General features: G+C 35.3%; 1 protein-coding gene across 4 annotated transcripts in view; it reads right to left on the bottom strand.

Annotated features, from left to right (window-relative positions):
• Positions 1–388: 388 nt before the first annotated feature.
• LOC118747845 (GTPase-activating protein) overlaps positions 389–13,885 on the bottom strand; it is a 64,632-nt gene continuing 51,135 nt past the window's right edge. For 3 of the 4 annotated variants that reach the window (XM_036482019.1, XM_036482020.1, XM_036482021.1), the window contains exons 3-7: positions 9,342–11,137; positions 8,973–9,256; positions 8,719–8,724; positions 7,597–7,795; positions 389–3,888 (exon numbers count right to left, since the gene is read on the bottom strand). In XM_036482019.1, coding sequence (XP_036337912.1) covers positions 3,187–3,888; positions 7,597–7,795; positions 8,719–8,724; positions 8,973–9,256; positions 9,342–11,137 — 2,987 coding nt within the window. In that variant the 3' untranslated portion in view covers positions 389–3,186. The remainder of the gene's footprint in view (positions 3,889–7,596; positions 7,796–8,718; positions 8,725–8,972; positions 9,257–9,341; positions 11,138–13,885) is intronic. The other variant, XM_036482022.1, reaches the window with a different exon arrangement.

The following is a 13,885-nucleotide window of genomic DNA, read 5'->3' as shown; positions in this document are numbered from 1 at the left end:
TAAAAGTTGTGTAAAGGAATGTTTACTTATAAAAACACTAATTCATACATACATAAGTATGCATGGAGGCGTGTACGCCTTTCTACTACCACACCGATTGCTTTAGAATTTTGCAGCTTGCATAAAGAGTGAGATAAAAACCTTTGGTGTTTCTTGGAGGGGTTAACAGATGCATATGTATAAAGCCACATACATACGAGCGTAATCAAAAGAAATCTATAATGAAATTAGTGAACTTCGTGCAGTGGTAAGATTCTAGGAAGTACTTACGGTATAGCATGTGCACTGGCGCATGTTGATTAAATTATTATAAAAAAAAAAAATCAACACTACTTATGTTGCATCGCCGCTATCTCTGACGAAGAATGTATGAAAAAATGCAATCTTGTGTTTACAAGTCGTAAATGCCAAGTTGTGGATTTTTTTTATTAAAAAAATTTTGTACCAATTACAAACTTAAACATATATGTATTAAATTAATAAAAAACTTAGTTTCAATAGTAGTACTAATAATGAATATTTAATGATTGTAATAGTAATAAAAATAACAGCAGGTAGCAAATAAGGCTAAAGCCTACCGTTAACAGTAATAATTTACATTAACTAAAAATTATAAAAAAAATTCACTAATTCAAATAATTAATTGCTACAACTTACGAGCATAAAATTAAAAATGCAACGAGCAAATGAACGCCGATAAATGAATTACTGCTTTTTAAATAAATTTAATTTAAAATATATTTTTAACGCCTTTCTTACTATTCATCAATTATGGGCTATTCGTGTGTAAATGGATTCGTTGTTTCGGATATTAAAAATGCGACGTTTAATGTAAATTTATACGTATTTACAACCTTAAAAATAATTAAGCAAAGTTTGAGTTTACTAATATTACATGTAAATGTTCCGAAAAAGTTTAAATAAAAAAAAAAAAACGAAAATAAATTAATTCAACGAAAACGAATGATCTGGAATGCTTTCCTTTTAAGAAAAATAACAAATGAAGAAATTATGTTAGATGTATGGAAGAAATCTCGATAAATAACGCGGCGAAGACGCAAATGGGAAGACAGCAAATTTCCAAAGTATCTTTTGTACAGTAGAAAATTAAAAAAAAAAAAATAAATACAAGCACTAAAAACAACGAATAGTTTTTAACTGGAAGTTTATGCATAAAGTAAATGAATGTATGTATGTAGAAACAATTTGCCATGAAAACAGATAATTAATACAAATCGAGTGTCAGGCAATTCAATTTTTCTTTCGGAATATGCAATTACATAGTATGCATAAAAAATAGTGTGCCTCTTCTATGAATGTATTTCCACAAATTTACGTATTCTGGAAAATATTTAGTAATGGGATTTGGCTTCCAATGCAAAGTATTTGCCAATGTAGAAATTAATTCATGTATTTAAAACGAAAACAAAAAACATAAAAAATACCAAACACATTTCTTTCGATCGTGTGTAGCTGACAAATTGTGAAAAATATGGTGTAAAAATATTTTAAAAAATAAAATTTTCTGCAAATAAGCACTTTTTAATATTAAAAATTTTAATCCTCAAATATCCTTCATACAACCGTTCAGTCTCTAAGCATACAAATGGGAAATGCGCCTACTTTAATATAAAAATTTAGTAATATGTGCAAATTTAATGCTGGCCAATACGAATTCAAAATAAAATAGTGCGATAATCTAAAAACACATGAAAATAATTTTAGTTATAAAATCATTTGCAGTTAAACTTATGCAATATATTCGTGGACGAGAATGCTAAAGCATACAAAGTGTTTTTCGTTTTCAATCTGAAATAGATGCCTCACAGGGTTCATATATAAAAATCATACATATGCCATTTTTATAATTTATTTAGCAATGCTTATAATTATTGCCTACGCATTCTTTTTTATTTGAATCGAAAATAAAAAGTTTTGTATTAGCAGTTTTTTTTAGCTGATAATCGATTTTTATAAGAACAAGAGTCAGCTCTATTTTTAATTTTTAATTATTCACTGATTCAGTAGAATGCATTGAAAAGTTAATCAAAAGCACTCAATATTAAAAGCATTATTAAAAAAAATAAAAAAATAAAGCTTATTTGCAGAATGCGCCATAGACCTCTACGTTTCATGAATTTCCCGTTTTCTTTACAATTTTGCCTACACATAGTTTTATAGAATTTTTATAATTTCATTTTGTAATAGTCAGAACTTCACTTTTCTTAAACTAACATTCTATTATACAAAAGTCCATTTACTCATTTAAATGTATTTTAGCTTAGAGCATGCATATAACATATGTATGTATGTATGTATGTATATGCCGTAAATTGGAGTTCATCTCTTAACAGTATTACCTATGCTTTTGCTTTTGCTTTGCCTCTGTGAATTGAGGCGAAAAATTTAGTCTAACCCAGGATTGTTAGTTTAACATAGATTATAAATACATATGTATATCTTATTACTTACGTACATATGTACATAAGTATGTAGGTATATACGATGTACACATACTACAAAGCGTTTAATTTAGAACTAACGCTCGCAGTTACTTTTCACTTAACTTCGATTTAAATGTATACATTAATATAATATAAGTAGGTATATGTATTATTTATTTAATAGCATTGTATATAAAATAAATAGTCTCACATGTCCGTTCATACGAATGCGTGTATACGAATGCGAATATTTCTAGTTAGTATACTAATAATAATTCGTACAAAGTATTTGTTTAATAGATGTACGCAATTACATATGTACATATAATGTACCTATGTATATAAAAATATTTAGAACATAATTTTTATACAGAATTTGAACTTTTGCTTGTAGTATTGGTTGCTTGGTATTTGTGTTAGTTGCTTGGGTATAGGGTAAGATTACCAGCAGCTTCAATTAAACGCCAGAACAAAGGATGAGCGTTACGCTCAGTTATAGCTGCCTTTATAGTATGTACATACATTAATATTTATAAATATGTAACTTTTCTTGGTAAGTACCTATTGCTTTTCAAGTGTTTAGGTACATATCATCCAATGTGAAGCCCTTGATAAGGCGATTTCGAATTTTTTCTCATATCATATCAAATGCATGCATTCTTCTACACGTTTCACCACTCTCTCTCTGTCTCTCTTTCTAATGCTGCATCGTCTTCGCATGCACTTCACCTCATTTCATCAGCTATTTCAGCTGATATGGATATGCACGCACATGTTGCATTTGCGGCAAAACTTGCTGTGGTTGCTGCTGTTGTGAGTGCAACACGACCTGCTGCTGGTGTTGTTGTTGTTGCTGATGTTGTTGCAAATTGAAATGACCTGCTGCATGCATCATATGTAAGTAGTTGTCATCGCCAATCGGCGCCTGTCGACTGCCATATTTCAATTCCCGCGCAATGCCCGCCTTGTAGTTGCGATGATCGCGATCGATGGCGTAGGCGACTTTGCGCAATTGTTCGATTGTCGCCTGAAATTCAGCATATGCGGCTGTTGAATGCTGCTGCAACGCCAATGATGTGGGCCCAAGTGGGTTGTGTCCCTGCGGCAGATGATGGAAGGCAATGGGATCAAGCGGTGCAGCCATTTGTGTCATATGCGACATAATCAGCGTATGAATTCGTTGCAGATCAAGCGCGGGATCGAGTGAGGTGACAAGATCCATTTGAAAGTAATTGATCGCTTCGGCAGAGACAGTGCGACAGCCGGGCGCATTTTCGTCGGAACGCGAACAACAGCTGTAGACGCCATTCACAAAGGCGGACGGATGGAAATACTGCATGCGGATGGAGTTTGTAAGGCAGATCTTGTGCAACAAATCGATCCATTCACGCTCCTCCACGCAATTCGTTGCTTGTACAATCAATGAACGCTCTTTGCGAATGATCTGCAAGCAAAAAAAAAAGAAGAAAACAAACAAAAAAAGAAAGGGAAGGGAGAAAATAAAATTAAATTTGCTGTTATAGGAAAGTGAAATTGGGTTTGAATGAGTATGTATGTATGTAGGTGTGTGTGATGCGACGAATGAAAGGGAACTTTCGTCGTTAAAGCATTTTCTTTGTATCGCCTCTTCTTCGCAGCGTCTGTACATTCATACATATACATAAAAAAAGAAACATATTTGTAAAACAGATGGTGTGTCAAGATGTTGACACGCTACCGTGCAGAAAAAAATTATCAATTGATTAAAATAACAAACTTCTAGTTAGCTTTTTTTGCGGGATTTCGATAAATAACTAATTTTTAATTAGCTATGACAAAACTAACTTTAAGTTAGTTGTAAAGTCGTGCAGGAGTCATGCAGACGTTATCGGCAGTTGGTTTTTTCTACAAGTTTCTATTTAAATATCCTGGTACAAAAAATACTTTCAATGCACTTTTTTCTGCACTTCGCATAATCTTTTTCGAATTCAGGACAAATAAAGTAAAGATCGAAATTTTACATTAATGTGGGACCCCCCCCCACAAAAGAACATGTAAAAAAATAAGCAAATATGTAATGTTAAATAAAATAAATAAATAAAAATATAAAAAATTGGTAAAATGTCCACAAATAGTTAGCTACAAGTTAGCTGACATCTAATGCAGAGGAAACCAGTTCTCACTATTTTGCGGCCATCGCCCTTCAAAAGTAGTTAGTTACGGCTAGTTAGCTAATAGTTAGCTACAAACTAATTCCATTTCCTGCAGGGTAATAATTTAATAAATGTCTCACTAGAGCAAGCGTGGGCGAATATAAAAGTAAAAAGAAAATTTTACGGCGCGTCAGACATTGTGCGACATTTTAATGCTATCCGCTTTGCTAATGTAGTAGCGGCGAGAAAAGAAAACTTTTTCTAATTTAGATGTTGCTCGAACCCAGTCCTGCCTGCGGGCTGCCACAGTGGCCGCTATACATAGTATATAAGAATTTGTAACAGAATCACTATTAGCATCATGAGCCTCATGAAGAACGCTTAGGAAAACTTCAGCGTAGAATACATATTTTTTTAGAAAATCTCACAGTTGTTCCTAAAAAAAAGGTTGTAAATATAAAGTCCCTCGAAAGTACATCCAATGTATGTATGGAATTAGGAAATTCACATTCAAAATAAAATGGATATACCTATTTAGATATGTACATAGATACATATGTAATTCAGCTTTTCCAGGGTCCTTACTCTGTAGTTCGAATCGATAGTAAATTTGTTCGAATTCGAACGATTGGTACTATAAAAGAGTTAGGCATTCGAATAGAACTTCTTTTCGTTTCGAACTACAGAGTAAGGGCCCAGTAATTTAGGAACGCATTGGGTCTGTGACCACAGGCAGAACTTTCAAGTTCACCACTTAATAAAATCAAATTAATTATTCAACGAAAGTTATTTGTGCCAGGGGAAAGTGTTAACACCGTGCAAGCCAGCATGTGGCAAATATAAAGAGGCTATGGAAAAGCACTGGAGAATGCAGGCACCTGTGCTATCAATGTTCCTGCATGAGCACTAAGAATCACACTACATCTTCGAATTTAGTTTCGTGTGAAACGCGATGCTCATTAGGTTATTGTTGCAACAACTACGAATTGGTATTGCAAATACACTACTGCCTGGCATATTTTGCACACAAATGGCTAATAACACAATACAACACAATGTGCAACATAATTCGCATACAAATCGTAAAACAGCGTGAAACGATGATTTCACTGCGAATAGATGTATGTATGTATGTAGAGTGTTTGATGTGGTGGCGTAGTGTTTTGTCATAGTGGCGGCATAGTGCTGCGATGATGCAGAGGAGCTAGCATAAATAACAATTAAATATATATGTATGTGTGTACATGTGTATGTTAAAGCAGCGCGCTACTCTACTGTGGGCATTGAAATTATGTTAATATATATATACTATATTGTTTTATTTGTGCTTTTATATATCTTCTCGCAATGCTTGCAAACCATCAGCAAAAAATTATGTTCGCTTGCCATACCAGAAAGATAACAAACGTGTGGGAATCATGCGAAACAATGTACATTTTTAATTATAGCAAAAGAATTTATGTAAATCTTCATTTCATTCGAAGAAAAGTAAAAACGTACAACTAGCTGTTGCGGCTGACTTAGCAGCTGCATTGTTTGTCTGAGCGCTTAAAATAGGTGAAATCGTGGGGTAATTAAAAAAAAACGCGAGTTTACGCAAAAAGTTTTTTTTTTTAGTGTAGGATTTCTTTTTTTTTTTGAAATTACAAGCATACATAATTATACCCATTTATGTGTATGTATGTACATATGTATATTTGTATATACTTAGATAGTATGCTGCTTACATTAAACTTTACAAAAGCATTTATTACAAAGGGAAAAGTTTTATTTCCGTGCTCCGCACTGCAATAAAGATAATAAAAGCAAAAAGTATGCAGACGCTGGCAAATATAATTCCTTCACTGCTTGCATGCAAATGCAAATATATAGTGAAAATATTTGATCTGTGGGTTTGCTGGCGCTTTAAACAGCCACACCCAAATTTGCATATTTTATATAAAAAATATTTTTTACATGAATTTGCACTGTTGTATTGAATGTAACCACGCAAAGAGACATCGCTCACCATATTTATTGAAAAAAAAAAAATGTGGACAATACAAAGAATGGATATGTTCCCGCGTATGAATTTCATATAAGATAAAATTTAACAAATCTAACATTTGTATTTGGCACGGTAACAGATCGCTTTCACATACATATTTGCAAAAAATATTGCGACATACCTAAAATCTTAAAAGAACGGTGTGTAGTGCGCGCACAGTTCGTAAAATAATCTGCCTTGAAACAGCTCTTCAAAAAAAACGAACCATCCACCATTTAGAATAATAAAAAAGCAAGAGACCCCTGGCCTAAATGCTCAAGGTCTGTTGCGCCACACTATTATAGTTATATGACTTTTTTTTTTTTATTTATGCATGTATTAAGTATTCGCTTGCATTATTATATTCTATTAAAACACTTTTAAGTTTTTCTCTTTTTTTTTTCTAAGCATAACAAGTTAAGTTAACAAACAAAAACTATCAACATCACACAAAAGTAAATTTATAGTCAACAAAAGAGGCGACACATGCGCGACCGCCTTAAATATTAAAAGAAGTCAACCGCTAAATGCCGCCTCCCACAATAATTAATATTTATTGATGAATTAACAAACGAGTATGACAAATGTGTGTGTTCGTCTACATACATACATACATACATATGTGTGGTGTGGCGCCCACAATTGAGTGCGAAATTTTATGCGCCGCTCAAGTGGTTTTGCACAAGTCACTTTTTCTTTTTTTTTATTAGATGTGGTGTTGGAATTTTGTCAACAATAATACGTATAAAACAAGTCGGTGTTGTCAGTCAATCGGCCCGAACCATATATTTACTCGTAGAGCAGCAATGGTATTATGACATTGTCAACTAAATAAGGCTTAACAACAATTACGCGTAATTACAACATAGTAAATGCTTTAAATTTATATACATTTGTATATATTTAAGTATGTATGTATGTATGTACATATGTATATTATGAAGTGGGCATTATGTGGGTACAATTTATTGGCAGTCTTTTTGCGAGTACTCACCTTAAAACAGTTTTGCATCTTAAAACTCTTCTCGTTTAGCTGCTCGACGCGCTCAATCTCCGACAATGGAATATCACAGATGGGTTGTTTGCCCTTCGATTTGGCATAGCTGAGGGTTTTTGTTGTTAGGCGAAAGTAACGTTGCTTGAAACGGCTACGGCCGAAACGTTTACGACACTGTGGATATTTCGTCATCATCCTAAATATGTGCAAAAGTGTGTGTGAGCATAACGTTTTAAATTAAAATTTGTGTGGGTGTGTATGTGTGTATGTTTGAGGTGAAATTAATAGAAAATTGCAAAGCGTAAAGGCTCTGCCACATAAAGCTTTCGTTACAATAAAATTGAAAATAATCGAACAAAGGCTACTTTATCATTACTGGAAATTAACACCTGGTTAGTAGTGATTTTAAAAAAGTTTAGTGTATTTTGGCAAACGTTACTAAAATTCGCAGTAGGACAAGGACTATACGAGCCGTCGGATATCCCGATATTTGTGTAAACGGATAACATCCGAATATCCAGTTTGTTAACCCGATATCCAGTTAATATCCGTTCATTTTGTTATCCAGATATCCGGTTAATATCCTTTAATTTTGCTATTCGGATGTCCGGTTAATCAGATATTCGAATATACAGATTATCCGGATATTAAAAAAATGTGAATAGAACACCCAGCCCTAATTTGGAGAGATTTTTCGCCGAAGATTTTTTTAAAATTATGGCACATTTTAAAATGAGTTTCGACTTTTACCCCAGAGGTTTTGTTTCTTATATAAAATTGTAAAGGGATAATGCTGAGTTTCCACATGGGATGAAAATGACAATTTGGGAAATTTAAAAAATGCCGTCTTGAAACCAACGGCTGTTATAAATGTAATATTTAATGCCAAGTTCGCAGTGTTGAATCCGGCATAATAAATAAAATTTAATTTTTGTGGACATAATTTCGGCGAGAAATTTACTTAATATTTATTTCGTTGACAACGTTAAAAAGGTCAGCGAAATATTTAATTGAGGATTTTGAACCATAATAGGACGTCAACAAACAAATTTTGACAAGTAAAAAACTATGCTCTAAATTATTTCAACATTCTAAAGAACTAAGAAAAAAAATCCTTACCCATCGCTATATTAGTAAAATTATTAATTATATTTTCAGTACGATCACATGTTAATGGTGGATGTTAGCAACGATTTTTCGTTGGTTGCGGTGAATAGGTATAAGTAGTGTTAAGAGTGCATAGGTGTAAATATTTTTCCCAAGATAAAGAAAGCAAAAAAAAAAATAAAAAATTATTAGTAAAATATCAGCAGTACACCACAAAAGATTTAAACTTTTTATACATTTTCAACATTAGTCCAGTGAAAACTCACCCCTCTTTAAGTAATACTGGTTCGAGTGTACCGTCCGCAGGGCACACAACTGGCAATAAACTGTTGGCTGAATCACCCGACAGTCGCGAATCTTCGCCCGGTGTGGATATTACCTCCAGGAAATGTTTCACCGCTTGGACATGCTTATCCGTGTAGAAGCGCTTATACAACTGACCGGTGTACTCTTCTTTGTTTGGCTGTTGCGAAGAGCGTGAGCTCACCAAATTACCAAGTGATTGTATAGTTTTAGAAATCAGCGTCAGTGTACGATTCGTTTGGTGATCCTGTACGCAAAATAAAAATGAAAAAAAAAAAAAAATTTGTTACACTTCTTGCTTAATTTAATACTTCGCAAGCGATTCTACTCACCAATGGCTCTGTCGTCAAGTCGAACAACTTGGGTCCTAGTATAGCTGGCGCAAAGAAGCGCAAAAATATAAAACCGGAAACCACTGAGTAGCGCACTTCATGATTACGTGGGAAATGTCGGCCAGCGCATTCGCGTAGATCGTGAAATATCTGGCACAGCACCTTCGGACAGCGCACCGCACTTTTTGTGATTGCATCAAAGACACGCTCCACATAGTCTTGCAGATGATTCAAATTTGTATCGACTGCCGAGCGATCCTTCACTTTGGACGGATCTATTTCGCAGGGCTTCTTTTCGGCCAATATTTGCGCCAGCACCGGTCGTAGCGTCTGATGTAGATATGGTAGGCCCGATAGCCGCATAGCTTCGTCCATCATTTTCGAAACAAGTGTATTGCCGCGGAAGATCGTCGTGGGATCGGTTAGGTTGGAAATTTCATGATCGGCCAATGCTTTAATGATCGATGCAATACGGCCGGTGTGTGTGAATAGACGCACCAGCGGTTGCGCCATATCCGTCTTACTCGACACCAGTTCGCCCAGTATGGAGACAGCAGACACAGTAATGGGTCGTTGATCGACCGATTCCAACAGCAGGTTCATTAAGTCGTCATATGTAGCTAGCGGGAAGACATGATCAGCAGTGTAGAGAAGTTTTAGGCGCAAAGTGCCGATAGTGTTATCGCAACTGAGCCGTGTGCCAGGTGGGGTAGCGCACGAACGCGGCGTCGACGATAACGACCGATTCGATGCGCCAGCTGAACGCGGTTGCAGAAAGTACCAAGCGGATTGTTGCGCAGCGACTTGCTGCTGCTTATTCAAAATGGGTAACTTCACTTCACCAAGGAATACTTTGTCCGCCATGCCCGCCGAATGGTGCCACAGCGCAATAGATATCTCACAAAGATCGGCACCACCCAGCGGATAAATTGTATAGGCCTTGTTGGAGTTTGTTGTACTGGCGTCATGATGTGCGGAAATCGACTTGGTTGTCGGATTATCAGCATCGATGCAGAGATCAAAGTAAACCGTCTCATCAAATTCAGGATTCACGGTCTTTTCACGCACTTTTGTGCGTCGCGTCACTTGTCGTTTGTTCGTATATGTGGCGGTAAATATAACATATGGATCACAAGTGCCATTCTTCTTGGCCAAATCGACACATTCAAGACAGCGTACTGCAACACGCGCATGCCGAATTGCCAATACATTTTTCCAATTCGTACTATGCTCTGTATGTGTGCCGAATAGACCACGCGATTTTAGCGAGCCACGCTGTATATTACTCAACTCACTATTCTCTTTGTAGTCATTCTGATGAGCTTGCTGTTGATGACGATGGCTAATGTCCTCAATGATGTCACTGCGATCATATTCGCTGGGTCGCATCAAATTGATGCGTTGTTCATGTATTGGCGGTTGCACCTCTTCGAATTGCACCTCAATGTGGGCCATGCCCTGCACCTCCGAGTCCGAATCGACCGGTCGCAAAGGAAACCAATGATCCTTGTGATTGTACTTATGCAGTTCTTCGCGCTTAATTGCTATTTTACCGATCGGCTTGTCCTGTTTCATGTGACGATCACGATCCCACACATATACGGAGAGATAGCGAAAGCGTCGTGGTATTTTAAATTGATACTCTTCGCCGAAAAATGGCGCCAATGTGCGTTCGATGGTGGGGGTGCGGCAAATTTCTTCCTGATCGAGCGCGATCGTGCAGTACACATCGCGTACGCCTTGTGTGCTACAGCTGGTATTGGCCGCATTGCGACTACTCAGGTTTTTAGCTTCGCCTGAAAAAGGAGCGAGGAATGGTATTAAATTTTGAATATAGTATGTCAAGTGGGAATAAACACTGGTTATAGGAATGTGAAGCTAGTTGCATATGCGCGATGCGGTTAGCATTCTCATTTTTCGCGCGTTGAAAGTTCGTGAAAAATATGAACTTGGTTTAAAAAAAATCGCAATAGTTTCACGCAAGGCAAACAAACGCCTTAATTACGCCAACCCACTATACAAATGTTTTTAACCAGACAAATTATTTGAAGTAAAAATTTCAAAAAAAAAATAAAGCGATTTCACAATTTTCTATTTTATTGCAAATTTTTATTAACAGATGTATGAATGTAAGTATGCCTAAAAACGTAAACGTTTGCACGAAAGTTCTTCCCACCCCAATTTTTTTTGTTTATGTACAAAAGTAAAATCCAAGGAGGCAGCCAGCTAGCCGCTTACTCACTCACTCACTCGTTCACACCACTCAATGGCCAATGAAATCGAATTCCACCACGCCTTGCGACCTTGACGTGCCTGCTTTCTTATAGCTTATTAAACGCTTAATAAATATTAAACACGAACGAACGCTTGGTGAAATCAATGAATGAAAATGGCAGTGGCATGCCTAACTTTTTGGCCAAGTGCCCAAAAACTAGTTATGGCGGTAAAAATGTACATATGTAAAAGTAAAAATGTACATAAATATGTAAAAGTTATTATCAGGCAAACCTTCAACGGAAATATAGTATACATACCAACAAAATAAATATGTATGGATATCTGTATTGAAATATCAATGTGACAAGCCAAAGGAACGTTGGCAAGTCAGCAAAAAAAAAAAATAAAAAATAAAATGAAAGAAAACATATGGAAAACGCCGCCAGCGGAGGAAGCGAAAACGTGACTTCCTGCCATTCATGGCATTTGCGGCGATGGAGATGCCGACGCTGGCACATCGCTCGCATTAAAGGCAATGTGCCGCTGTTCTGTTCTGTTCTGTTTTTTTTGTTTTCCTTCTGGCAGCGGAAAGTCAAAGTCATTCATCGTATGAAAAAGTATAAAAAAAGGAAACGAGAACCACCGGCAGTACAGTGTAGAAGAATTTGCGAAATATGTATGTATGTAGTATGGATGTGTCTACAATGTAGACTTCACATACTATAGACTATATCATACGGGTCTTTCAACACACGAAATGTAAAGGAATATACACCTTTGTATATAAATAGAACAGTAAAGATATATACATACATACAGTCAGCGTCAGAAGTAAACATACGCTGACGTTTTGACGATTTTATTTATTTATTGGTTTTTTCCGTAATAAAGTTTTCTTATTTTTTTTTATAAAAATATATGTAGTTAAACCACAAAAATATATATATATTTTTTTCATGCAAAACTCTGGACGATGCAAGCAATATCAAATAGTTATCATCGAAATATTTAATTTTTCAATTCGATTTCTTAGAAAAATTGTGTGTATGGAGTTTTGTAGCCCATGCAATTTTAGTGAAATGTAAGTTTCAAATCGTTAAAAATAACTATTTCTATGAAAATTTCCAGCATTTTCCTGAGTTCTGTAAAAAATGAAAGAAATTGTTTCTTGTTGCATGAACTACATATATTTTTATAAAAAAATAAGAAAAATGTGGTATGGAAAATATAAATAAATCTTCAAGTCGTCAGGGTATGCATCTTTTTAACGCTGACTGTATGTACATTAGACCGTATCACCTTACAAGCAAAAAAAAAGTTCGCGTATGCCCCCGAGTCTAAAGTATTTTTGCAAAGCTCTTTTTTGGCCAAACATAGAGGTCGACTTTTTACATTCTTCGGTGATAAATTTTTTTAAATAGTTCTACTGGAATAATCGAAATACAAAGTTTAATGATTTTTGGTGAGTCTTAATTTACAGACATTAGGGTGGTACAAACATACGTTAGGTTGATAAAAATAATAACGGGGTACTTGAGGTCAATGAATTTGGAACAAAAAAGAAAACCCTCCTCGCTACTTACTTTTCGGCTGTAAATGCCGAAAATGTCAAAAAATTTGTTTACGAAATTGCCTTACAAAAATACTTTAGATTTGAATTTTTTTCTGGTACTGCCTAATGTACCAATGTACGTATCTACATCCATTCACAGCACTTGATTTTTAATAGTGCGGAGTATGCCGTAATACCTGAACGGAAGTGTCATAAATATTGCGAAAACAAGGTGCGGCTACTAAAATATTTTCATAAGATTTTTCCTTTTTTTTCATTTTTAATGAAAGTAGAATATTTATGACTTGTGCATAGCATTTACTTGCCCATAAACAGCTCACACGAAGTTCACTCTTAAATCGTATCGAAAATAATGTAATTTTTTTTATTAATCTATACCCTTACAAAAAAAAAAAACAATAAATACAAATTTTATTTCGTACAAAGTGCAATTTTATTAGAGCCAAAAGAAAAACAGTCATAAAGCATTGGCACACAACATCGTCGAAGCCAAAAATTCATTGATAAGAATACGCGTAGTGAACATGAATGAAATAAACTTGGCCATTGAACAGAACGGGGTGGGTGGTGCTGCGTTAGCGACGCCAATTTCTTTAGTTCGGCGTGACACCAAATTTGTGTGAAGCACACAACAACAGAGATATGTATGTAGAGCGAGATAAATAGTGGTGGAAATTGGAAGAAGTTGACGCTTCATTCAAGAAAATTGTCAGTGTATCAACCGAAAAAAAATGGAAAATATGTAAGTCATTCA

The sequence above is a fragment of the Rhagoletis pomonella genome, unplaced genomic scaffold, assembly GCF_013731165.1.
Source record: "Rhagoletis pomonella isolate Grant_MI unplaced genomic scaffold, Rhpom_1.0 Rhpom_scaffold_00012, whole genome shotgun sequence".
Lineage (NCBI taxonomy): Eukaryota > Metazoa > Arthropoda > Insecta > Diptera > Tephritidae > Rhagoletis > Rhagoletis pomonella.
The sequence above is the reverse complement of the archived record's forward strand: the minus strand, read 5'-3'. Positions and strand labels throughout refer to the sequence as shown.